Below are 26,492 nucleotides of genomic sequence, written 5' to 3' on the forward strand. Positions count from 1 at the left end.
CTTGAAATGATGAAACCGATGAATTAACTGCTGCTCCACAGATGCCAGTCCTAGTTTTAGAGACCTCCTGGCTGTGGCCTGTCTGTCCCATCGAGCTGAACTTACTGTCCGGCTGGACGTGTGTCGCAAGGTCAGTCTACTTAAGAAGTCATGCTTTTATAAAACTGGCTTTTTTTCCTCCTATCCCACCAAAAAATTTATTCTCAGTAATGAAAAGCTCTTGTTTTACCGCAGCTCTTTCATCTGATCTACTCTAATGAGGATTACGTGAAACAGCTCGCAAAGCAGCCTGGCTGGCAGGATGTTCTCACCAAACTCTATGTGAAAGAGTCCTATGAGGCCCACGCCGCCACCATTGCCGACTCGAGCAACCACACTCCAGCAGAACCAAACTACCGGCCGCCTCTGCGCAGAGAGCAATCCCTGGTCATAGAGGACACACGCACAGACATTTTCATGAACTACCGCACCTCGCAGGACATCGAGGATGAGGACGAGGAGGATGAAGGTGGACAGCGGGACATCTCTGAGGGTTTCTCGGATTTATCGCAGTCGCCTCCCAGTGGAGGCGGAGGCCCGCTGAAAAACTTCACAGGCTCCCTGCATTTCAAGTCGTTTGACTCGGTGGATCAGGGGAGCCACTCATCCTCTACCTCCAATCCGGTTGACATCGCCTCGTCTCACCATGAAGAAGAGGGAAGGGACTACCATCCGCTCTCCCCCTTCGGTACATCACCTTTTGATTTGGATTTGCCAGGTGTGGGAGAGACTGGCACACACACACCTGCTGGTAGTCTGACCAACACACCATCCCCTCTAGAGCACTACAAACCATTCCCACCGCTCAGACCAAGGAAGAGCTCCAGTTTGTCCAATGTGCTGGATGACACCAGCTATGGAACTGATCCTCCTACTGGAGACACGATCTCCAACACGTCCAACCCACAGGTATGCCTGCTCCTTTAATGCGGGTTTCACTGCAATTAGCATGTAAATCCAGGCTTTGAAATCTCGTTCCTTGTCTACGATATCTGATGAGATTTTGTTGAGCTCCATTTACCGGCTATTGTTCACACTGCAGCAGACCCCTGAGGAGGAGCTGTGCAACCTGCTAACCAACATCGTGTTCTCCGTCCTGTGGAGTGGCAGCGGAGCCGAGGGGGCGGAAGATGTGGTGTGGAGAGAGCGAGGACAGGTATTTTCTGTTCTCACCAAACTGGGCTCCTCCTGCCAGCTGGTCCGCCCTCCTGATGACATCAAACGCAGGTTAGTTACGCGGACTTGGAGAACAAACGCACCAGGAGTGAGCCTGTCTCGTAGCTGAAAAAACAAACGAAACCACTCCTTCATCTGTATCACCTTATTGTAAATATCTAGAAGCACTGTCGTGTTATGCAGTGATTTATTCAAAGTCTGTTTGCTGTTTTGTGCATCAGCTTGTTGGAGATGATGCTGGAGTCATCACTGTCAGACCTGAGGGACGCCCAGGGAGCGTTCCTGCCTTTCTGTCCCAGTCTCGTTCGGCTCCTCAGGCTGCTGCAGGACTTCCTGTTTGCAGAGGGTACAAACAACCACGCGCTGTGGAGTGAAAAGGTATATTAGCTGATTCATGTAACGGCAACTCATTCAATATGGGATTTTAATAAGTGTTGGATTATTGAAAGCCTGTATACACGTCCCATAAGTGAAAAACACCAAAGACAAAAGAAAGTCCCTGACAAATTTGATTTAATATTTTATGGTTATATAAGCAGAATGAATCAATACACCAAGAAAAAATATGGTCTTAATAAAACCTGCCAATTTGTAACCCAAATAATGTCACATTTTATCCTCTTTATCAGTCCAAATACTTCAGTTTTAAACACAAAGCACAAGTGTTCAATTTAAGTATAATCAGCTTACTGAAAATCCTCATGATTGTGGCTTATTTTATCTCTTTCTATTTGTGAGTTGAATTTCAAAATAAAATTCAAGCTAGTACAGATCAGTAATGTTAGCTTAGCTTAGCTTAGCACAGGGTTTTTGGAAAAAGGTGGCCTGGCAGTTTCTGTGTCTGCTCCAAGACCAAGAAACGGTCATAACATTTGTAAATGGGCTCCATCTTCATGATCCTTTTTACAAAGTACTTTATAATGTGTTTCTCACTACTGTGCAAGGTGCTCATCTCCCATCAGAATCAAACAGGGATACACAGTGGCTTACCCCAAAACACCTTGGTTTGTAGATAGAGCAAGCAAGGAATGGCTGTGATTGGTAGAAAGCCTGCTCTGACACCATGCTGAGTCATGACTGACCCTTTGTTGTTTTAAAGGAAGATTTTATTATCTTGCGATGCAGCTACGTTAGCCATTGATTTTCTCATTTAACGCTCAGCAAGAAAGTAAATCAGTGTTTCCAAAAAAGATTCTCAGACTTTCCCTGAAAACTAGAAAAGTACTATATAAGAACCAGTCCATGTACTAAATGTGGACCTTGCTCTACTGAAGGGTGGAGAGGCGTGGTTGGGTGTGAAGTTTGCATTTGAATAACCTTTCAAGTCAGGCTGTACTGAATGGCTTTGGATTTTTATAGATGCTGCAAGGTGTGGAAACAGGTCTAGGCTTTGTCTTGACTTCTTTGTTGACAGATGTTGTTGTTCTGTTGCAGATCTTTGAAGGGGTGGTGAACCTGCTGGACAAGTTAAACGCCTGGCATAGCACCCCTGGAAGTCCAGGAAACACTGAACTGAAAGAAATGGCCCAGATCGGCCTGCGTATCATCACCGGATATATCCAACAGCAGCACCCGACGGTCAGCTGCAACCACAACTCAACCTACCCAGTGCACCAACCATATATGTCAAATACTTTTCACCAAGCATGTCTTTCACAACACAAACACCTGCAACATTGAATTTTGCAGAACTGTAAAGGTTTACAGTCCCTATCATGATAAGTGAACCCAGATAAAGATAGTTTTTAAATACCAGGCCTTCTATGGCTTTCTGTTCAAAGACTTTTCAGTCATACTTTTTAGGGAGTGTTCTGTATGAAAGGGCAGCTTCTCTCTGAGTTATGACGGCTGTTGTGGCTGTTCTCGCTGTAGGATAGAGAGAGCAGTGTTAAATGAACTGACCATAAGGCTTTCCATTACATGCTGCTGGTTTCATTCATCTCCTAAGTAGTGCAACTCCCCCTTTTGTCACTTTTGTCAAGATATATTAACTTAATTGCACTTTGACATACATCACAACTTTTGGTCTACTAAGGAAAATAAAATAAATCAGGTGTTTGGAGGTAGCCATGGATATTTGCTCAAACTATGTACTCAAGTGTGACTTTGAGGGACTTTTAAACCAGTTTCTTTTTAACTTCTCAATTAAATACTGATATAACATAAAAACAATGTGTCTATAATAATAAATTAGTGTTATTTTTTTCTTTCTGAGATCTATGTGTCTGTTTCCCCTCATCAGGTGAGTGAGATGGCCTATCTCAAGCTCCACAGCCTTCTTCAGACTGTGCTCTGCCTGAGCTGGGAAGAGGTGTGCTTCTTGCTGGGGCGGATTGGTTCCCCCTTGTGGCCTGGTGGTGCAATGGACAACACCAACTACGGACAGCCAGAGACCTTTTCCCACCTTGTGCCCATCGTGCGTACGCTACTTGACCAGCACGCCGACCCTGTCAACCTCCAGAAGCTCCTGCCCAACCTGCCCATCACCAACGGCAGCACCACCTTCGCCCAGGACCTGAAGGCCTATTGTCAAACACTGGAATGGCAAGGCTTTTACCAGCAGCAGGTCAGTGTCAGCTGAAATGGGGCATTTAAAAATAGATGCCATTTATCTTTTGTTTAGGGAGTCTCGAGAACTTGTTCTCCTCACTAAGCACGTTTAATAAAGCGTGCACTCTGATACGGCTGCCTCTGTTCTTTGTCAGGTTTGTGTACTTTAGGAATATTTGCGGTTTTATTTTCAGGCTTTACCAGTTACCTCCCGGTCGGTAACTGAGAAATCTAATGCAAAGTTTAAAAAAAAAAAGAAAAGCTATCACCAGTTTAGAAAAATGAAAAGGCAACCTTAAACTCCCTAATGTTGCCTGGTATTTTAGGCAGAGCTTAGTTTATGCTTGTACTTGCACCTTAAATATTTCATGAACTGATGCCAAACAGACACACTCCACACTGAGCTCAGCATTGATTTATCATTGCGCTGCGTGACAGTGCGTGTTCATAAATCTGTTTCGTTTAGATTACTTATGTATACGGATCCCGCAGTACATTAACCAGTATGGCATAACTTTGGCTAACATGAAACTTCCAGGGCGCTTTTTTCATGCAGAAAGCGATCACATACCGTCTATCTTAGTGTGTTTTCAGTTTATTTTTAGAACAGTTTGTTGTAAATGTGCTTACAGTTTTAGCATTTAGCGTTAAAGCAATAAGAATCTTAATACGCAGTGCTTAACGGGTTTATTAGACCACCAGACGACATAAGGTTTGTGCCACAGCTGCCCTAAATAAAACAATATTGGTCCTGACCAAAATGATTTTTATGTTCCTGTCATGGTTAATGTGCAAGCTCTTTAACTGAAATGATATTTGATATTTAGTTTGAATGACTGAGTGTTACCTTGATTCATTTTTGACCAGTGTGCTGGCTCAAAAATCTGTGTGACCATGTGAAATCAGTTTGTTTATTTGCTTTTATTAACCAGTTCAGAAACAGTGTCCGAGCTGGGAGATAATACCAGGGTATCATTAATTCCTGCGTAAACTCTGACACTGTCTCTCTGTGTTTTAAACATGCTGCGGTCCAGAGTTTTTTTGTCATATCTTGCACTTATAGAGCATATTGGAATCCTTTCCGTCTGGCTTCAAAACCTTTCGTAGTACAGAGACGGCTTTTGTTCTGTTTAAGCTGCGTTTAAATGTGCTTTATAAACACATTATACTTACTTCAATTGTGCCTCTAGGTTCAGCCCACCATGGAGCAGTACGAGCTGGACACGTTTGGGAGGAGCCATGACATCATGTCCAATTTCTGGAACTCGTGCTTCGATGACCTGATGAGTACAGCCTTTAAACAGGAAAAAGAAAGATCTGACAGCAAATCCAAATTTCAGGTTAAGACCTTACGACCTTCGCACTGCAAACTCCGGAAATACAGTTTCCCATCATTTACTTCATGCATGTGCCTGTAAAAACAGGAGGCGATAGTGGATCCCTGCTTGAAGCGAGTGAGAACTGAGAACAACAGGTACCTCATTTGGCAGAAGCAGAGCTCCAGCCAGCAGGGGGTGGTGTGGCTGCACTGGAAGTCTCTCCGGAGGCTTTTGACCTGTGAGAGAGGAGCATGGGCCAACAGGTACCACAGCTTCTCTCAGCTCTGATCAAGATATTATGTTTAGCTCTGGATTTTTAAGACTAAGTTGTTACTGTGCTCACTACCCAAAATGTTCTGATGTGTACTTTTGTCTTTGATCCCAGAGTTCAGCCGGAAGTAAAATGGAAATTGTCCAATGCAGAGACTTATTCAAAGATGCGCCTCAAACTTGTGCCCAACTATAACTACGATCCACACAGCGAGGCCAGCGCCCTGCGGGATAACATGGGTATGCCACAGATTGTAAGCACGTGAGTATTTTTTCTCAAAGTACAAAGCTGCACTGACCACATTGCCATATATCTGTGATTATCAGGAGCTGAAAGCCCCCGTGGCTCCGAACCCCTCCCACTGGCTGTTGCTAAGGAAGCGAAAGTAAGCGACATGGAGGACGATCAGTTAGGAGAAGAGGACCTTCTCTTTTGGGATAAGACGTGAGTTCTGCAGAGCTAATGCCACCTTCTACAGCAGGTTTCGGTATTAAAAAATGTAAAGTACAGACATCCACTGAAGCTGTACTTTTTTTCAATGCTTGCAGGGCGGAGGGAGAAGACGAGAGCCAGAAAGAAAAGCTGGTTCTGTCTGAAGACTGTGAGCTCATCACCATCGTGGCAGTTGTTCCCGGTCGTCTGGAGGTTACCACACATCACTTGTACTTCTATGACGGCAGCAGTGAGAAAGAGGAGACAGAGGAGGGTGAGAAATCTTTGCCACTGTGAAAAAAAACAACTTATTAGGTCTTATCATTCTTCAAAGTGTCCAAGCTAAGGTGACTTATAAATGTGTCCCCCCAGGAATTGGGTTTGATTTCAAGCGACCTCTGTCACAGCTCAGAGAGGTTCATTTGAGGCGCTACAACCTGCGAAGGTCTGCACTGGAGCTTTTCTTCATCGACCAGGCTCACTACTTCATCAACTTCAAAAAGAAGGTGACGCCTGATTTAAATTGAACTGCTCAGGAAGCTGCAGCCATAATTGAAACTAAAGATCTTCTGCTGTTTAGTTTCAGTGAAGTCTGTGCTTTTGAAGTTATGAAACTGCTGCTTCTGTGCGCTCTAAGATTCTCAATCTCTCACCCTTCAGGTACGAAACAAAGTCTATTCTAGGATACTCGGTCTGCGGCCTCCAAACCTCTTTTACTTTGGCTCCCGCTCTCCCCAAGAGCTGCTGAAGGCATCTGGGCTCACACAGGTCTTAATTCATATCATTTCTTCAGACATTCTTCAGACAAAGATCATCAATCAGGTACATGTTTGTGACCAGTCCAATATTGATGTTAACAGAAATGGGTATGCAGAGAGATCTCCAATTTTGAGTATTTGATGCAACTGAACACCATTGCTGGACGCACTTACAACGACCTGTCGCAGTACCCTGTGGTAAGTGTGCTGCATTCATCCTGACGCGGTTTAGCACTTGTATCTGCTACCACTGCTATCACCAAAGAGTTTACGCTTTCAGTGTGAGCAAATGCTACAGTGAGTTGTGTGTTTTTGTTTCTCTTCAGTTTCCCTGGGTCTTGTGCGACTACACCTCTACTGTTCTGGATCTGGAGGACCCTGCAGTGTTCAGGGATTTATCCAAACCCATCGGTGTGGTCAACCCACGTCATGCACAGAATGTCAGAGAGAAGTAAGTGGGTCTTGAAGCAGTTCCTGTGTTACCACCTGAATCGATAATATAAATAATTTGTGGACATATTTTTCTTTATTCTTTAGATATGAGAGCTTTGAGGACCCAACAGGCACCATTGACAAATTCCACTATGGCACACACTACTCTAATGCAGCAGGAGTCATGCACTACATGATCCGCATGGAGCCATTCACCACCCTGCATATCCAGCTACAGAGTGGAAAGTGGGTGGGAGTGCTGACTAGTTCAGGAGTTTCTTGAGTTTCCTGGTATCTTGTTTTCTCATACTGGCCTTTGTTGCCACTGTTTAGGTTTGACTGCGCTGACAGACAGTTCCACTCGGTGGCAGCAGCCTGGCAGGCTCGCATGGAGAGTCCAGCTGATGTCAAAGAGCTCATCCCCGAGTTCTTTTACTTCCCAGAATTCCTGCAGAATATGAACGGTAAAGAGTTCTCATATATACATTTTTTTTAAAGCAAATGTGTGTGTGTGTGTGATGTAAATGTGAATTATTGTCACATTTATATTGTCAAATAAATGCTTAAAGATGAAAAATATTAACTCGTAGCTGCTGCATGACTGTTATAGGCTTTGACCTAGGCCAGTTACAGATATCTCAGGAGCCTGTGACAGATGTTGTGCTGCCTCGCTGGGCCACATCAAGGGAAGACTTTATCAGAAAACACAAGAAAGCCCTGGTGAGTCAACACAAACATCCTGTGTCTCTAAAACTTACTCATGCATTTTCTTGTGAGAATATTTTGTTAGGGAAACTGCTAAAGAAGGTCATTTCTTTTATCTTAAACTGTAGGAGTCTGAGTACGTGTCCAATCACCTCCATGAGTGGATTGACCTGATCTTTGGTTATAAGCAGAGAGGCGAAGAGGCAGTGAATGCCCTCAATGTCTTCTACTACTGTACTTATGAGGGTATGGTTAGAATAAACAACAGGAAAAAAAAGGAAACTTTACTCAGCATTAATTGTTATTCTGTTTTCTTGGTTGTGGCTCTTTCTTACATTTTTCTTGACCTGTGTGCAGGTGCAGTAGATCTGGATGCAATAGCCAATGAGAATGAGCGCAAGGCCTTGGAGGGCATCATCAGCAACTTTGGACAGACACCTTGTCAGCTCCTTAAGGTACACTCAAAATATTTCACAGCTTTTTTCAACATAAATAATAATCTGACTTTTTGTTTAAAAAAAAAAAGCAGCAGTGTTATAACGCATTTGTGTCCTATCAGGAGCCTCATCCTCCTCGCATGTCAGCTGAGAACGCATCAAGGCGGCAGGCCCGTCTGGACACTCTCCCCCTGAATATCTTTGAACATATCCAAAAACTCCGGCCATTTAAGGAGGTACGGCTTAAAATCTTTTTAAACTCATTCCTCAACTCAAATAATGAATATTAAGTCATGTTTGTGTATGTGCATGTGTTTATTCGTGTGCTTTTGTGTGTGCCTCAGGTGGTAAGTGATGGCTTTCCTGTGGTCCAAGCTGTGGTACCAAAGACCCAGACCCGATCCATCACCCAGGGCTCAGATATACTGGTAAGGACCAACATTATAACTAAACCCAGGCAGTAGCAACAGTAAGACATTCATGTTAGATAGTAGAGGAGAGGCTTGTGTAACTTTTGCATTAAGATGATTTTTCCTCTGTAGGTGACCGTCAGTTCCAACGGGTTGATAGGGACACACAACTGGCTGCCGTACGACAAAAACATCGCCAACTACTTCACCTTCTCTAAAGACCCCACAATGAATAATCCTAAGTGAGTGCCTTCACAAATAATACACCCATGGGAACTCCATTTTCTAGGGAGAAAAGTGTTTGTAAATTACACGTAATAATGTCCTGATAAGGGCCCAATTGCAGGACTCTAGAGGCAGGTGTGGCCAGCAGTAAAAGAGCTCTATTTAAAAGCTGATGGCAGAAGAAATCACACTACCCTGCTATTTTTTTCTTTTCTGAGAAGAACCTCTGAAGTACGGGATCCTTATCTGACTCTACAGAAACAGTGACAAGATTACTTTGGGTACTTTGTGCTCAAATTTAAATGTTTTGCACTCCAATGAGTGCAAAACCTCTTTTTTCATTGCAGCATTTCCCAGGATAAAGAAAATTCCTGACAGCTGGATGGAAGCATAACATCTGTCTGTCCTCGTCCGTGATGATTCAGAGTTGAAATTTGCTTTACTGGATCTTATTTTCAGCTTATCGTTTCCATGGATCAGGAAATAAATAACGATAAAAACCATTTGAACATTTTCTTTCACACAGGTTGTAATCTGCAGAAGTCGTGACAGTTTTATGGCACATTATAAATCGTCCACATTTAGGCCACAGCTTGCTCTTGTTGTTTGTTTCGAAGTCGCTTTGATCTTTTCCAATCCCGCTTTGTGTCCCAGAACTCAGCGTTTCTTGAGCGGACCTTTCGCTCCTGGGGTCGACATCAGCGCTCAGGTGCTGGTCGTGTCAAACGATGGTCGCCTGCTGTTCAGCGGGGGACACTGGGATTGCAGTCTCCGCGTCACCCAGCTGGCGAAAGGCAAGCTGGTTGGAAGGATCTGCCGGCACGTCGGTGAGTTCTGATGGTTATCTGTCTTAAAGGAATATCTGTATTTTGTATTGTTGCGCATTTATCTGTATTTCTGTGTGTTCTTCAAAGACGTTGTTACTTGCTTGGCTCTGGATCTCTGTGGCATCTACCTCATCTCTGGTTCAAGGGACACATCCTGTATAGTGTGGCAGGTTCTACAGCAGGTGATCATCTTTACGTTTAGCCTTACTCACATGCAGCAGTTGTAAATTGCACTAAGAAGCAGCTGTGCTCAAAATGAAGCCTTCATGCAAAGATTCTCTCTTTTTTTTGTCATTCAGGGTGGTTTCTCCAGCGGCTTGTCTCCCCGGCCAGTACAGATTCTCTGTGGGCATGACCAGGAGGTAACCTGTGTGGCCATCAGCACTGAACTGGACATGGCTGTCTCAGGATCAAAGGTCAGAGATGTTAAACTTGGATGTGTTAAAGATGAAATAAAAGTACTTATCCTACTGTTTAAGAGAGAAATTTAAAGATGTTATGTCAGCGATTTTTTTAAATCTCCAAAGTACCTCATTATTAAATTATCTAGATCTGTTTCACACATGAAGTCCAGGCAACATTGAGAAAATCAAGCCAGGCTGTGGCCCAGCGTTGATCTTTTGCACATGTAGCATACAACAGAAGATGGTATGCTTCAGATGTGTTCTCACTTCTGGAAAGACTCAGTTTTTTTTGAGTAGAGTGCACAGAAGGCGTCATGCCAAGCTGCCCCTCAAACTTTTATATAAATAAATAGCATCAAATCCTCAGGGGGCAAACAGAAAACTCAGGTCTGTAATTCTTAGCTCTTATTATAGGAACTTAAATTTGACTTTTTATGCCAAGAGTTGTCACCTCGCAGGATGACAAGATGACAAGATGACAGGTTTAAGCTTGAAGTGCTGTTGGCTCTTTAATGAAGCTCTGCTTGTGCTTCCTGTGTGCCAGGATGGAACTGTGATAGTGCACACAGTCCGACGAGGCCAGTTCCTGCGAACATTGTGGCCCCCTAATGAAAGCTGCATACCCGCCCAAATCTCCGGGCTACAGGTGGGAATGGAAGGCCACATTGTGGTACAGACGTCTCTGGAGGAACGCTCCAACAGGAAGGCACGTCCAGTAAACATATATTTTCTAATGCATTCGAATGTACGACTCCTTTTTTCTTTCCGCTTATGTCACTATCCAAATGCTGCTTATTCCTGCAGGGCAAGTACTCCATTCATGTTTACTCAGTGAACGGCTGTCTGCTGTCTTCTTTCACCATGGAGGAGCAGGTGACTGCACTCCACCTGGTGTCTGAATATGTCATCCTGGGAACTATGCAAGGCAACCTCCACATTCGGGACTTATACAGGTAAAGAGATAAAGAACCCAGTGCAATGTTAATTTAAAGGCTGCTAATTTATAGCATTTGCACAAAACTTCAGAGCAAAAAATGTTTGGTTCTAATTATTTCCTCTTTTGCAGCCTGGATGCTTTGGTGACACCCCTGGCTTTGAGGGTCACTGTGAGGAGTGTGTCTGTCACCAAAGAGTGCAGCCACATCCTAGTGGGACTAGAAGACGGGAAGTTAATTGTGGTGGGGGCTGGGAAACCAGAGGAGGTGAGAAGCAGGAGTGGTAACTGTCAGATGTGAGAGAGTGGGGGTGTGGGAAGGAGGCTCTTGTATGCTAAATATTTGCTGAAAACAAGGTTTTTCTTATGATAATCGAGCCTTTTTAGAAGTGAAGATTAACGTGCTGGCCCTCCTCCTTTCAGGTTCGCTCAGGACAATTCTCCCGTCGCCTGTGGGGCTCCACGCGCCGCATCTCTCAGGTGTCGTCAGGTGAAACTGAGTACAATCCCACAGAGAATGCTGGCAAATGAGATGAGCGACAGTTGGGAGGAACCCTGAGGACTCTGTAGGATGCATCGTCACACGCTCGCGAGACTCAACAAGGCCTCCTGTCCTTTACAAACTGTAAAGAATAGTAAACTATGCTCTCCAGCCAGCCACTTATCTCTCTGAGAGAGCAACTATACACTGAGCACTTTCTACTCTTAAATGGTTTTATATTTTATTGCATATTTCATTGATGGTTACACTGTTTTTAATCAGCATCATTCCAAAGAGTGGCCTTGTTTTGTGTATGGAGAAGAGCTCCGTGTTTGGGGTTGTGGACTGCTGTCGAACTGTATGTGCTCTGAGTCATATTTCAGGGGACTGACTCACTCTGATCCACATTCAGGCTCAGACGCAAAGACGAGTCGTGCTGTGAACTCCCCGGGCTCCATGTTTTTCTCCTTTATTGTCGGAGACACAGCTACAATCCCTGTACTGTTGAATGTCCCAAAGCCATTCTTTGGCAATGGCAACTTCTTAAAACTCCTGAAAACTTGAAAAAAACTACAGTAGATGTTGCTTGAGATTCCCAAATTGCAATACTGGTAATACCACAAAAGGTCAGATTTTGTAAAGAGAGACACGGGGTAACAAGACTAGTATACTTAATGCCGTTTTATAATGTTTAGTGGTTGAAAGATCCTTATCCTAGCACCAGAAATACACCAGGATACCACATTTTATAATCTCTGCATTCCTTAAGGCTCTAGGTAATGTAAGACTGTTACAATTAAAGCAATAACTGCTTTAATGGTCAAGTATGTGAAGTATATTCATTTTTTAACTATGTGGAGCTTGGATGCAATGAACCTCAAATGCAGGGCCTTCTGTTGCCTTATTCATAATAGCGTTAAGGCTTTTATAAATTCTTCTGGAATGGTTTTGTTGCTACTCTGTTCACCATATGACTGTATTCCTGTTTTATTTGAGCTCAAAAGTGCCTTTTTCATCTAAGGCCTTGTATAAACACTGAATCTAAAATCACTATATGTCAGATTTGTTGTCCCTGCTGATGCATTTTGAACACACTTTTCTACTCCACTGTGACTCAGACGTGGATTCGATGAACTGTTGACTGTGCTGGTATTGTAAAACCGCTTATGAAGTACTGAAGTACTGAGAACATCTGAAACATGTGTGTAGAAAGTCTGTCAGTGAGTTTTAGAGGAATTCACTTCCTGCCAGCTTTTTTTTTTTCCTTTTTCTTTTTTCTTTTTCTTTTTTTGTAATACTGCGGTTGGAACAAAGTCGATGTTTTGCAGTGTCATTAATGGGAGAAAGACAAAGGGAACTATTTGGGTGAAAGCAATACCCATAATATGTTGCACACATAAAATGACTAGTTGTCAGAGATTCTCTGAATAAATGCATAAGAAATGTAAAGGAAACTATATTTGAAATGAAATGTTTACTTCTCATTTCAACCTTTTTCTCTACTGTTTGATTCAATGGGTTCAGACTGTCTAAAAATCATATTTACACAGCAGTAAGATAAGGATAAATGTATAAGCTGTGCATTGCTGAGACAGTCTGTGAATAAAACACGTCTTGCAAATACTGATATCAGTTTATGACGTTTTGCTCTAACCAGGGCGAATGCATTATTTCACACAACTATGCAGTAACTCGCAGAGACTTTGAATTCATCAGTTTTAGATGTACGTCTTTGCAGTCATTGCAGTCCCGATCCTCCATCTAAAGCACTTTTGAGTCGTGCTGTATTTTATGTATTTTAATTTTGGTGTTGAAATCATTCAGATTCAAAGTGATCCATAAGAAACACCATGTGTGTTGCAGTTGGACTTGATCCATTTCTTTTTCCGCTGTTATTAAGTAGTGGCATTGCTCTAGTAAAAGAAACGTCCAGCTCCTTGTAACTTTAAAGACATTATTATTTCTGTTTGCTCTCAGTGTGAGAAGTTGTATTGCTCCTTCCCGATGCTTACTTTCAATCGTCTTATTGTCAGTGAACCAACAGCCCTGTCACCTGAGGTTGATCAGATGATAGGGCTGAAAAATGAGCTCTGATTGTGCGTGTGTGTGTGTGTTTGTATATGTGTGTGTGTGTGTGAACCCCAGGAGGAAGGAAACTGATCTGCTGCCACAATGTAGCTCATCCAGCTCCTCCATAATCCCAGCCTTGCATGCGTCTGTGATGTTAACCCTAAAAGAGTTGAAAAGGTCACAGCAAGCAAGAGCGCATTTACTTCAAGTGACTTTGATCTCCTGGTGGGCCGAACATCCTGTCAGCCTCCCCATAAACGCCTCTATGAGGTACAATTCAGTAGGGCTGGGAGGGGGGAGGTGGGTGGTAAAACTGACCTGTGGACCTCCAGTCAAATACAAACCACAGCACAGTGAATAAGGGAAGTGTAGTAGGAGGGTGCAGTTGCTCTGATGTGGTCCCTCTGACAATGGAGGGAGGGATTAACACCTCGCTCCCAGTTGCTGCCAGCATCTCCGTCTGACCTCTCCAGACCTGAGGGCAGGCGGAGGGGATGGATTTCATGATATGCTGCAATTTTGGTGTTGTTCAAGGTGTTCCTGCCAAGAACCGCAACAACTCTCAAATAGTCCTCGCTCAAACGACCTCAGATCCCATCCCCCGCGTCCTCCTCCTCTTCTTTTTTTTCCTCCACTGGTCCATTTCACCTTGGCCTGTGGAGAAAAACTTCATTTTCTTTCCTTTTTATAGCTTCCTTATCATTCCCAGTCATGTATAACTACAAACAAACTCTGATAAGCAGTTTGTGCTCCTACAGCCAGATAATGCAGACAAGTGAAGGGGGGAAAACACTGATGAAGACTGTTTATTTTTCTGATTTATGATAAAACATGCTTTGAAGGATGGTTACTGAATCCTAAAAAAACCAAAACAAAACTTTTTTTCTTTATTTCCAGTAAGATAATCTTATTGGAACCTGTTCCCCATAAAAATAAACTTTTAGGCTTGTTTTCATAGTGAGGCAGATTTGTCTGCTGTAACTACAAACTCGCTTACATTATTTATTTTTAAATCAGTCTTGAAATAAACTTTATTTTTCTTCGTATTGCGTTATTTAACAATGCATGTATTTTTAAGAGCGCTAATTGGATTCACACTCTCATAGTGCCTCAATTTAAAAACTCATAGAAGATAAAAATCTACTTGATTTTGCAGGGCAATAGTAGCTCTATGTTGTGGTGGTTTACACATTCACCTAACAAACGAAAGTTCCTTGGTTCAGTCCTGGAAGGAGACGCAGATCCCGAGGTTTGCGTCAGGCAGGGCATCCGGCATATTGTTTTTTGTTTTTTAACCTTGCCAAATCAAACATGCAGCCGAAAGTAGATTTAATAGGGTGAAAAAGAAAAGAAAAGACATGTTTAAAACATAGACTTAAAACTGAAAAAGAATTCCTCAGGCAGATTGAGGTTTTTGCAGTGCGGAGACTTTATCAGTTGTTATGAATGAACGCAAAGGAGATCCCTGCTTGTCTCAAATGTTTTTTTGGCATTTTATCAGAGGAGGAACATCCTCAGTCTCCTCTTATCCCTCGGCAGGCTTTGAAGTGCAAGTAGTATTGTGTCTGAGAGATCTTTCCATTTGTTTGCCTCTAAAGTCTCCGGGCCCCCTGCGATGCGCTCTCTAGAATTTACAAGGTGTGTAATTTAGCCTGGATTGGTTTTCTAATCTTTTGAATTACTTGAGATCAAACATGTACTTCTTCTTAAGGGCGCTTGTTTGATTCGCATGCCCTCTTTTGTTTCTGATAACAACTGATCACAGCTCTTTGCGAGCATCCCTGTAGGGCTGTAAAACAATGTTCAAGAAGGATTTCTGCAGGATCAATTCACTCTTGTGGGAATGCACACCAGCCTAACGCAGTAAAACGTGATCGGTAAAGTCCTGCTTTTACGCATTTTTTCACTAGGATTACTCAGCTTCAGATAAAAAAAAATGTATCCAACAATGCAACATATTTCATATCTGCATGTAAAGTCTTATTTTGTTGGCTAACTAACAAAAAGAGCAGACAGATAAATGCAGGAGAGGCAATAATTACAATAGAATTTTGGAAAAATTTTAAAAATATCAGTGCAAACAATCTGAACAGTCTAGTGTCATTATGTAATCTACTTATAAACTAACACCTTTATCCCATTTATTAACATGACTGTTTATGTATTAATGTCCCATTATTGTGTTTAATACTGGAAACTTTGGGGCTGCTCTTTTTAAGCTAGTGCACTGAGCCTGTAGAGCATTTATACATGTAACATTAGATACATAACATTGACACACAGTCGATAACAACGACGGTTACCTTTACTTTTCTCCCTTCCTGTATCGTCTGTACTTGTTACCGAGCTCAGGGATGCAGCCAATCACGAAGCCGCACTGAAAGCCGAGTAGATGGGAGGAGAAAAGGCTCCTAAGAACTCGCAGCAGCTTCCCCCCTCCTGATTCATCTGTTGCAAAGCTGCAGGAGTGTGGCAGTTGGTGCATCCTGTGAGCTGAGACAGAAGAAACTTTGTTTTAAGGTAACATTGAGGAATGCACTGACACAGACGCATCGGGCTGCAGCGCTACGTGGAGAAGACTGAAGGATTATACACATTTTTAAAACGGCTTCCTCACGCGTAAAAACCCTCATCTGGTTACTGGATTATGACCGAATTCTCCTTTCTGTGGAACCAGCACGTTTTAGGACAAGTTGGTGTATTTAACTAGACTCGGGGAACTTGAGGTTTTGGCATTTTTCATGCCATTGTTGGAGGCTGCAGAGTGAAAACACTGTTCTGTGGACGATTTTGAGACGCCCCTGTGTGTCGAAGCCAAAGAGGATTTTGGAGCTGAAGACATGAAACCGTCTGTCGTATGCGCATTTCTGCTGTTAAAAGTAAGCTACAGTTTATTACCGCTTTACCACCACATGAACTAAAGTCAGATTTTCACGTTGATGTGTTTTATAAGGCGTTTCTTACTTATTCCACACTCGTGGCTTTACATCAGGGGTCTGTTTAAACTTGAGTAAACTTAATCCAGCTCAGTTTGCTCCATTGCTCCCAAAGGAAATCTGTTTCACAACACAGAACCGTACTTCATCAGGGCTGTCACACGGCACATGTTGGTGAATATAAGCGTCAGAGGTGATAATAGAGTAAAATTAGTGCGTCTTTGAAAGGCTCTCTTGACAAAAGTGGAATCGAACGTCTTATTTTTTCCCGTGGTAAACATATTTCTCAGATGCACATGCTAAGACGAAGCCTACTGAAGACCTCCTTGGCACAATTTCTTCCTCTTCTTGTGTTTTGTTTTTGTTTTTTTTTAATTGCAACCTCATTGTTTTCCCACGAAACTTCGCATTTTAAGCCCATCACACTGTGTACCGGCTACAATGAACCAAACACATAAAACAGGAACAAAACCCAGGCGCACACCATTTATCAAGATTAAGCAGCCACATTAAAATAAATGGTGTATGATTTAAAGACAGATTATAGTTTCGGTGGTGTTTGATAGCATGCCATTAAGCCAGGATCAGGGTGCAAAGAAAGCCTCTACCTCACAGTTGCAGACAATAATTTGACACTCATCTACCTGAAAAAGCCCATGGGGCTTGTAGTCCTGTCTAGACATGCTTTTTAAGAGTCAGAGCACTTTTGTTAGATCAAAGTGGTTAGATAAGGCTTTAGTTCTAAAAAAGATAGGTATCTCTTTGTAATTATAATATCAGTAGGATTAATTTGTGGAATTTAAGATGCTTTTCATTTGGGAAAAACACAAAAGGAATCTTTTGTTTCCAAAAATAATTGTTTCATTAGTCACTATATGATTCAGTGTGGAAGTTGGGTGTTTTTCTACTACCTTAACTCTTTCTACAACACATTTTCCATTTAGTTTACTGTACGCGTTGATACATTTGTTACTAGTGGCAGTTCCTGGTGAAAATGTGGCCTAGTCTATTACTACTGCTGGGGTCTGGATATCCGGAGCAAGGCAATTATCATCATTTTCTCCCAGTTTGTGGTGTTTGTGTGTGTGTGTGCATGCAAGGGGGGTAGTTTAGTGTGTTCCCACCCTAATTTGAATTTCCACAGAGTAGGCAGACTTCAGGATCATTTAGTACTTTTAATTACCTCATTTACTTTGGTGAGAGTTGAAAACCGTTAGATGAATAGTTGGTGTATCTGCGCGCGCTGTCTCGTTTGATTTAGGATCACGGTTGTGGTGGAACCCTGTGTCCTTTAATTTGTCCCTCATGCTGCCTGCATACTGCACCAATAGCAGGAATCGGCACAGATGTGCTGCTCAGACAAGTTTCCCCTCTCAGCCTGGGCTGTCTCTGCTGAAAGACCTCTCACTGTTGTTGCCACAGACGGATTGTGAAATATCATGGGTCAGCATCTTCACAGGCGAAGAGCAATCTTTTCATGTTTATTTTCACACAGATTAGATTAACAGTGGAAACTCACATCCGCAGGCTTTAAAAGTGAGCTCACTTCAGAAAATGTTTCAGGCAGAGAGGCGGCTGAAATGAATTGTGCGCATGTGTGTTTGTGTGTGAGATCCCCGATGACTGAGTGACTCCAGCAGCCGTGGAGTTGAGAGCCCCATTGAAAGCTGTGCTCCTCGGTGGTCCGTCTGTTCTCACTGGGGAATCCCTTTAGATTGCAGCTTCTTACCTTGATGGAAAAAGCAACTGCAGCTTGGTTCCCCTCAGACTTTATAACCCCCCAGTACAACAGATAAGACCCAGAGGACTCTGAGGGAAATTAAACTTTGCTTGAAAAGTGAACATAATGACAAGGTATGACATTGTAGCCACACAAGCTGTAGCAAGATGATCAACAAGAGCCAATAATTAAATGGAATCAAGTTATATACATGTTTAGAAAGCAAAGCGTGTCAATTTATGTGGCACAAAACTAAAAATAACAGTTTTCGCCTTCTGAGTTTACAAGCAACAAATAATTTAGAAGATTGTTTTTTTTCTGTTATTATGTCTACTTTCCAGACTTAAACAGGAAACTCATCATTGTCCTGTAAAAGTATAATTTACTCCTCTTAGTACTGCAATACCTGATCCTAAATCATAAACGCACTTTGTAATGTGATTACAGTGTCTACAGTATTTTCAGATCATTTCAGTTTCAAACACAGTGTAAACTGTGTGCATCCATGAGAACAACTGCAAAACTGATTGCGACCTTTAAAATAACGATTACAGCCCCCACAATGTGACAAATTTTTGTCTGCTTGCTTTGTCTTAAAGATTTACTTCTCTCATTGTGTCATTTTGCCAGCGCAAAATCGATGCAGCACAACAGATAAACACTGGCCACTGATATCCGTCTCGGTGTGTCGATATCATTTAACAGGGCCAATATCGGCAAATATGATATTTGGTTGATATATCAATGCATACCTAACATTACCTGCCAATTAAAGTTCAATTTACCCTTAAGGAGTACTATTTAATTTACATTGAGTAGATAGTTATTCCTGTAAGGAGTAGATGTCAGTTCCTGCTGGTTTCCAGTGTGGCATGAATGAAATCTTTCATTGTATACTGGAGACCAATGGGTTAAGCGCCAAGCATTTGCCGGCGCCTGCTCTCCGTACAGTTGGCCCCCCAGCCAAGTTTAACGAGTTACACCAGCCCAGACCCACACCAGGCGTTATAAAATGCTACAAATTCAAGCTCGAGGTGACCCCCCACCAAAAAACGCCAAAAAACAAAACAGAGCCACTGTCACTAAATATTTACCAAAGGATAGATTAAGAGGCCAAAAGGTTATTAAGCACTTCATCAGTCACATGGAGAGGGCAAACCAGGGTTACCAGGATACCTCTGTGCTACAAGTTATTGTGGTTAAGACGCCAACTCAGATATCCTGATTCCTCCCTGCTGGATCCTACCACCCCAGTCTCCTAAATGCCTCTGTTCTGGGTTGTGTGGCTGGTGTTCAGATATCATCAGGCTCCTCTGTAAGCTGTGCGGTCAAACCGGCTGTTGTTTTTGGAACGAGTCGAGCACAGTTTCAAAGCTGATTCCCCTGTATTATCAGCACGGAACATTTTGGGTTTCGCGACTGGAGTCACACCACTGTGTGTGTGTGTGTCCGTGCGTGAGTGTGTGGTTTTTATCTGGGGGGCTTTTGTTGGAGGCTACAGGTTCACACATGTCTCCTGAGTGTCTTGGCAGACTTCAGAAACAAAGAGAGACATCACTGAGGTTGTTTAGCTATTACTTTTTTCCTTTGCAGGAGGTTAGTTGTTAGACATCTGTTTGCTCTTGTCAGGCCCCAGGCGGAGTAGGTCAATCTCCCCTAAATATGTGTGCATGTTTAAGATGCCGTTGCATAGAGCCTGGAGAAGGGGGTGTTAGTGAAATACTGACCTTCATAGACACACCTGCGGGGCTTGGTGACTTCAAAGCGCTCCTCTTACCCAAACGGACACTGTCATGCTGAGCAGCCTTGGTTAACTGACACTCTTGCCTGGGGCCATCTCCTTTATTCCCAGTCACCGCCACAACCAGTATAGTTAATTCACACAGAGCGTGCTCATTCACACAGAATTTAGAATGAGTGGAAACTCAGATTTTTTCTTTTTTCTTTTACTTCTTTCACCCTCCTTTTCTGGTTGTTTTTTCCCCCTTTATGTTTCATTCTTTTCAGTGACCTAAAGCCATGTGATTAAATCCAGCAACTCCTGTCAGGCACCCTCCCTCCCTCCCTGCACAAGCTGTTAGGAATGTCTGATCTATTCGTCATGTCATAACTCAAGCTGGGACCTCCATTACCCACTTGCAGATAAGGATTAAGAGCACTTATGGGTAAAAACCAAGGCAGATCGAAAGATAAAAACAAGGCGGGTTTGGGGGGGGCATTTACAGTTTATCTTCTTTGCTGCTTCTTTAATCGTGCAGTCCTATAACTTTATATCTGAAAATGGCCCAAACATATGATTTGTTGCCTTAAAAAATACAGTAGCTGCATTTTATTTTTCTTACTGTGTCACTTTTACTGTAGGTTACTCTTGGAAATGCCTGTGCCAGCGGTAAGTTCACTGAATCAGGGGAGTGTTGCAGTCTGTGCCCTCCTGGGTTTGAAGTGAAGGTAGAATGTGGGAAAGAGGACACCACATGTGCACCGTGCCCAGAGGGTAAGCACTTATAATCTAATGTTACTACTCTGATTCAGCGTGTTTCAAGTGCCTCATCATTTTCTTCACCCAGTTTGACGCAGAGTTTGTAATCTTTCCCATAGGCAGATTTTCCTCATCTGAAGACCTTGGCTCTTGCCTTCCATGTGCTAGGTGTCCACACAGTATTCCCACTTTCTCTCCATGCTCTGCCACTCAAAACACACAGTGTGAATGTGACAATGGCTTCTTCTTTTTGAGCTCGTACAGCTTGTGCGCACCTTGCTCCAAATGCAGTCGTGGTGAGGGGGTTGTACGGCAGTGTGGCCCTATGGGAGACACTGTGTGCGCCACCTGTGGCTCTGGAACCTTCTCGGAGGCGGATCGTCCCACAGATCCCTGTCAGCCTTGCACTCAGTGCTCTGAAAATGAGGTGGAGATCCGGTCCTGCCTGCCCCACTCTGACGCACTCTGCATGGGTGAGCTTTATCAAAAATTTAGACTCAGTAAATAAAATGCATAAAATGACAGAGGGAAAGAAAAACTCCCTTTTAACAGGAATAAACCAAGAACCATGAATAATCATGGGGGAGGCCTTTATCAGCTGTAAAAGTTATTAAAATAAATTATATTAAAATAAATTACCCAGTGGGTCGATTGGGGTCTTGATTTTATAACTGGCTTTGCTGATAATAGGAAAATACAGAATAGTGAGAGCTTTATCCTTTAAAGATCTGATGCAGGCAATAGTGCATAAAAAAGATGAAAGAGAGAGCTGAAGGGAAGGGGGAGACGAGCAGCGGAAGAGTCTCTGAAAAAACGAGGACATGTGGTCAACATCTGCATCTACGCTTCACTTTGTAACACTCTGAGTTGGGAAACATGAGTTGTGAAAAAGAGCCCACTTAAGTGCTGTAGTCCAATTGATATGAGCTTGACAGGTCTTTAGGTTAACCGTCTCAAAAACCTGAAGGCCAAGCGAGGCTGCTGACCCTGACAGCAAGTCTGCTCGCTCCCAAATGGCTACACCCGCTCGCCAGGAGTTAGGTCATCTGTACACACCGTGGGTCCATAAGTCATGACTCTTTGACCCCTCGTAGGTCAGCACAGTACGATATACTGTTTGATCCCAAAATAGGCAGACGGCAGGAGGGAGAATCAGGCTGGAAAAAGGGGCAATGAAAGGTCTGAAAACCTCAGGGGAGTGGGATAGCTGAGGCTATCATTACATCTGGTCCTAATTTATGGTGTGCAAATGTGTTCTGACGTGCAAAATGTGCACATGCAATGCTCCTCACTGTGGCACATGTCCATCTCCTAATCTTCACAGAGAAGAAGCTGCACATTCTCTCTCGCCCTGGTCAAACCGATGCTCCTCGGTGGCCTGGCGTAGAGGTGGTAACGGAGGACGGGAAGACCAGTCCTGCTCCTGGAACGACTGATTTAACCACAGAGGAAGAGAGCGGCAACAGCAACATTCTTGTATACGTGTCTGTGCTGGCTGCTGTGGTGCTGGGCTTGCTTATTTATGTGGCTTATAAATGGTAAGTTTTCGCTGAGAAGGGTCCTAATTTTTAAATGTACATAAGAATGTGTACATATTCCCCCAGTGATGAAAAATAGGACCCAATGGGTAATTAACTATCATTGTTTTTACTGTGGTCTTCACAGCTGGAGGTCATGTAAACAGAAGAAGGCGCTCTCTAAGGCCCGTGCAGCAGAGTTGGGAACATCTCCAGAAGGAGAGAAGCTGCAGAGCGACAGTGGTGTTTTTCTGGATTCTTACAGCCTACAGGACAACCAGCCCAGCAAAGGTATGATAGCCACAGACGCTATGAAACTAAATTAAACTGATTTCAAACGATTCAAGCTTTCTAAAAATGTTGCTAAAACATCTAGCAGCTCCCCGAGAGCAGTGGATACAAAAAAAGAACCTTTCCACTCATCGCAGGTTTTTGGGATGTCAGTATAAATAATTTCAGAGCTTTTTCCATCTTTAATGTGACGAATAACCTCTGCAATTCAAATGAGAAGCAAACTGCTTAATGTGTAGTGTGTTTGTATAAGTGTGCGCACCCTCATATAACTGAGGATTAACCAAAATCAACCGATTTTGTTAAACTAATCTGGTCACAGCAAAAGGGCCACTGAGATTTTACAAATTGTCAAATTGCTGAAAGGTATCAGTCAGGAGAAGGGTACAACAGAATTCCCAAGGTATTAAATATACCATTGAGCACAATGGAGACAGTCATCAACGAGTGGAAATAATATGGCACAACAGTGACTTTATCAAGAACTGGACACCCCTTAAAAACTGATGAAGAGATAACAACTGGTCAGGGAGGCTGCCAAGAGGCCTGTAGAGACATTAAAGGAGCTGCAGGAATTTCTGGCAAGATCTGGTTGTGTACTGCATGTGACAACAATCTTCATATTCTTCATATGTCTGTGCTATGTGGTAGGGTGGCAACACAGAAGCCTTTTCTTGCAGAGAAAAACACCCAAGCCTTGCTAGTTTTCCGGAACAAAATACATCCGGTCTTCCTAAAAACATGTGGGAAAATGAAAAGACTGGACTTTTTTGCCGTAATTCCAAAAGGTGTTATGCACTTCACCAAAAGAGCACAATAGCTACGCTGAAGCATGGCAGCAGCAGCATCATGCTTCAGCTGGAATTTCATCTTTCATCACAACAATGACCCGTAGCATACATCCAGATCAACAAAAGAATTACTTCACCAGGGGAAGATTAAAATTTTGGACGTGCCCAACATCTTTAAACACACCAGGAAATCTGTGGGCGGACGTGAAGACAGCTGTGCACAGGAGACAACGCGAGGGAGGGTGAAGACATGTCATGCTGATAGAGTTCTACCTAAAAAGACTAGATGGCGTTTTAAAATAAGAAGTCACTGAAGCAAAGTATTAGGTTAAGGGTGTACATATTTATGCAACCAGGTTGACAGTTTTAAAGTTTTTAAGTAACAATAACAATGCTTGACTTTAATGATGAGAAGAAGGCCAAAGGGTAGTGTTTATTGTTGTTTCTCCCACGCTTTTGGAATTTTAGTTCATTCCTCATGACCAAACACTTTCAGCTCACGCTGCTTTCTTTAAAAGCCTGAAAAGTATTTTCAGTGCCTCTAAATGAGAAGGACAAGTGAGGACATTTCAGGAACCAGTCCTAACTTGGAAATACGCTGAGGAATGATTTCTTGCTGGAAAGTCGAGCGATTACAGTTTATCCACTCAGCGCATTGTGTTATTCTTTTAAATGACGTGGTGCCTCAGACAATCCAAGACATCAGTCATATGTTATTATCTCAGCTGTTGTTTTTAAACATCTGATTCTTCTTGGCGAAACCTTTCTTCCATGCCCAGGGAAGTTTGCTGCTTTACCGATGAGTTTTTAAAGTTACGCATGATGCTGCCTGCCGTGTCTCTTGGAAGTTGACGTGCCTTGAAAATCCTTTTTAAATCACATGTGTGTTTGGTCTAACCTCCTCTGTTTTTGAGACAACTCCATGAGCTTTGCCGTGTTTATTGGTTAGCTTGGAAACTTCCACAGGAAGAATTTCATTTTCAAGTTCATCCATTATTACTATTTTATTATAATAAAATGCAACTGTATTTTGCAGGGGTTGATTTAAGAAAAGCGATATTTGATTGGGATCGAATATATATGAAAAGTTCAAAAAGTTATATTATAACCATAGCTGTCTGCAGACTGATGTCTTGCAGACAAGCCATGTATTGCATTGTGGCTTTCAGAAACTAACACTAAAACTAAACAAAGTCTCTTTGTTTGGATGAAATCTCTGTATCACCTTTAAGTTTTCAGTGTTTTCCACAACAACTGTAAACTTCCTAATTTTGCAATAATTAACTTGGTATTTCTAAAAGGACACAATTATTCCAGCGCCCATGTTTGTGGTATTTTTATAGCTTTTGATAATATACTGTAAGCACTGCTACTGCTTTTCGGACAGATGTGGTAACTTTGGTTGGATTTTGTTTTCACAGGTAACATGAGAGACAAGCAGGACAGCCGTCTTTACACGAACCTACCTCCACAAAGACAGGAAGAGGTGGAGCGCCTCCTGCAAGAAGGCCGAGGCTGGAGGCACCTTGGCGCGGCGCTGGGTTATGAGCCTGAACAGCTGGATCTGTTCGGGCGGGGAGAGGCCCCGGCCCACACACTCCTCTCTAACTGGGCCCAGAAAGAAGGCTCCACTCTGGGACTGCTGTGCTCTGCACTGGCCCGCATCGAGAGGCCCGACATAGTAACAGCTCTTAACTGTCCCGTGCAGGGGGTGTCCGTGGTCTGACAACTTCTCGACCCTACATGTGAAATTCAGAGACTTGGGTGAAAAACTGACATGATGAGAGGTACTCTGATATCATCACCTCTGCCACTGATGGGTTTTTTAATCGTTTTTTTTTTTTTTTACCTTCTAAACCTTTGCTCCAGTTTATGTCACCACTTGATTGTACATTGCTCTAACTGCATGACTGATTCTCCTGTTAATGTGTCCTATCAACACATAAGCAGGACGCTAACAGTATAAACTGTTGTATATCTCATCACTGCAACTGATGCTACCAGTGAGAGAACAACCTGATCATCTGGGATGACGTGGAAAGATCTCCTCTCACACAACAATAAGAGCATTTACAGTGTTGTTTATACGCGCACATTACTACTTCTTGTAAATATTTAGTTAGTGGCAGGAAGCGAAATAACATGTTTACATGTTGCATGAGTTTTATTATTCAGAGACATCATAAATTAGATCCATCCCCATGTAAAAAAACTCCAAATATATATTCACATATATATGTATCCCGCCCCACGCTGTTGTACAAATGCACACAGGTTACGTCATCATGTTTTTAGCATGGCTAGCCTTTTTGTTATGACTCACAACTGAAGCAACCACTATGGTACAGCTGATTTTGGCCAAAGGGACATGTTTTTTGCCTGTCCAGTATGATGTGGCTTTTCCTAATGGGGATCATTTGTGTGCAGATGGGGAGGGTTTAATGGGCATGTGGTCTGATTTCTTCAGGAGAACGTCAAGGTCATATCTCTGTAATTGTCCCCATTATTGCTTGTAGTTTATATTTTTTATAAGAACACTTTTATCTTGTATGTAGATAGGAACTGCTCACTAGATTGTTTGTTAAAAGTTATTGCCTATTCTGTTGGGTTTTTTTAATCTTTTTTTTTCCTGCTGCAGCCACAAAGTAGCTGTGGTCATTTACACTGAGGAAATATCAAGCACCGTCAGATCTAACCAGAGAACACGAGAAAGGAAGCATTCTGCTAAACACTTAACAACTTTCTTAGCGCTTTCTGAAAGTCATCATGTAATTGTAAACGCTTTAAATGTAAAGGGGTTGGTAAAGTCCTGGATTAAAGTGGAAATTTGTGAAGATGCAGATGGAATTTTCCATTTTAAAATGTAGAAAAAGTTCTCAACTTTAATCCTTGTGTTCAGCTTGCCACCTTGTTTTTGTATTTATTTTAACACCACTTCAAGTCAGAAAGTAAATAAAACCTATGAGATATCTATGGTGGCCTAGTTGTCATTTAACAAATACACTTACCAGCCACTTTGTTAGGGATAACTGTTTAGTGAAAAAGTATCTAATCAGCCAATTTCAGAAAGTGCTGATTTGCTGGGATTTTAATCACAGAGTTCACAGAGACTGGTCTAAAAGGAGAAAATATCCAGTGAGCGACAGTTTTCTGGGCGAAAATGCCTCGTTTGATGTCAGAGGTCAGAGGAGAATGGCCAGACTGCTTTCAGCTGACAGGAAGGCAACAGTAACTCAGATAACCGCTCATTACAACCAAGGTATGCAGAAGAGCATCTCTGAATCCACA

The 26,492-nt window shown here is 42.7% G+C and overlaps 2 protein-coding genes across 4 annotated transcripts in view; both read left to right on the forward strand.

Moving 5' to 3' along the window:
- The window catches only part of nbeal2 (neurobeachin-like 2), a 32,883-nt gene extending 19,735 nt beyond the window's left edge, over positions 1–13,148 (forward strand). For 2 of the 3 annotated variants that reach the window (XM_063485861.1, XM_063485864.1), the window contains 30 exons: positions 42–130; positions 235–948; positions 1,082–1,266; positions 1,437–1,593; positions 2,650–2,793; positions 3,458–3,781; positions 4,956–5,105; positions 5,190–5,347; positions 5,470–5,594; positions 5,682–5,799; positions 5,904–6,061; positions 6,160–6,293; positions 6,448–6,555; positions 6,648–6,743; positions 6,872–6,996; positions 7,083–7,223; positions 7,311–7,441; positions 7,588–7,697; positions 7,811–7,928; positions 8,040–8,137; positions 8,242–8,355; positions 8,464–8,547; positions 8,662–8,771; positions 9,409–9,581; positions 9,669–9,763; positions 9,881–9,997; positions 10,530–10,691; positions 10,790–10,938; positions 11,052–11,187; positions 11,343–13,148. In XM_063485861.1, coding sequence (XP_063341931.1) covers positions 42–130; positions 235–948; positions 1,082–1,266; positions 1,437–1,593; positions 2,650–2,793; positions 3,458–3,781; positions 4,956–5,105; positions 5,190–5,347; positions 5,470–5,594; positions 5,682–5,799; positions 5,904–6,061; positions 6,160–6,293; positions 6,448–6,555; positions 6,648–6,743; positions 6,872–6,996; positions 7,083–7,223; positions 7,311–7,441; positions 7,588–7,697; positions 7,811–7,928; positions 8,040–8,137; positions 8,242–8,355; positions 8,464–8,547; positions 8,662–8,771; positions 9,409–9,581; positions 9,669–9,763; positions 9,881–9,997; positions 10,530–10,691; positions 10,790–10,938; positions 11,052–11,187; positions 11,343–11,450 — 4,631 coding nt within the window. In that variant the 3' untranslated portion in view covers positions 11,451–13,148. The remainder of the gene's footprint in view (positions 1–41; positions 131–234; positions 949–1,081; positions 1,267–1,436; positions 1,594–2,649; positions 2,794–3,457; positions 3,782–4,955; positions 5,106–5,189; positions 5,348–5,469; positions 5,595–5,681; positions 5,800–5,903; positions 6,062–6,159; positions 6,294–6,447; positions 6,556–6,647; positions 6,744–6,871; positions 6,997–7,082; positions 7,224–7,310; positions 7,442–7,587; positions 7,698–7,810; positions 7,929–8,039; positions 8,138–8,241; positions 8,356–8,463; positions 8,548–8,661; positions 8,772–9,408; positions 9,582–9,668; positions 9,764–9,880; positions 9,998–10,529; positions 10,692–10,789; positions 10,939–11,051; positions 11,188–11,342) is intronic. The other variant, XM_063485862.1, reaches the window with a different exon arrangement.
- Positions 13,149–15,937: 2,789 nt separating this feature from the next.
- Positions 15,938–26,157, forward strand: nradd (neurotrophin receptor associated death domain). The gene is made up of 6 exons (XM_063486579.1): positions 15,938–16,349; positions 20,488–20,620; positions 20,725–21,078; positions 21,930–22,143; positions 22,271–22,413; positions 24,626–26,157. The coding sequence occupies exons 1-6, from the start codon at positions 16,311–16,313 to the stop codon at positions 24,928–24,930; spliced, it is 1,188 nt and encodes a 395-aa protein (XP_063342649.1). The 5' UTR covers positions 15,938–16,310; the 3' UTR covers positions 24,931–26,157.
- The last annotated feature ends 335 nt before the right edge of the window (positions 26,158–26,492 follow it).

The sequence above is a fragment of the Pelmatolapia mariae genome, linkage group LG10_11 (genome assembly GCF_036321145.2).
Source record: "Pelmatolapia mariae isolate MD_Pm_ZW linkage group LG10_11, Pm_UMD_F_2, whole genome shotgun sequence".
Taxonomy (NCBI): domain Eukaryota; kingdom Metazoa; phylum Chordata; class Actinopteri; order Cichliformes; family Cichlidae; genus Pelmatolapia; species Pelmatolapia mariae.

Excerpts from the sequence above, each read along its gene's own strand:
- nradd (XM_063486579.1), top strand. The coding sequence starts at position 16,311 with ATGAAACCGTCTGTCGTATGCGCATTTCTGCTGTTAAAA. Across the intron at positions 20,621-20,724 it reads ATGTGCACCGTGCCCAGAGG|GCAGATTTTCCTCATCTGAA; the intron begins GTAAGCACTTAT and ends TCTTTCCCATAG. Across the intron at positions 22,414-24,625 it reads GGACAACCAGCCCAGCAAAG|GTAACATGAGAGACAAGCAG; the intron begins GTATGATAGCCA and ends TTGTTTTCACAG.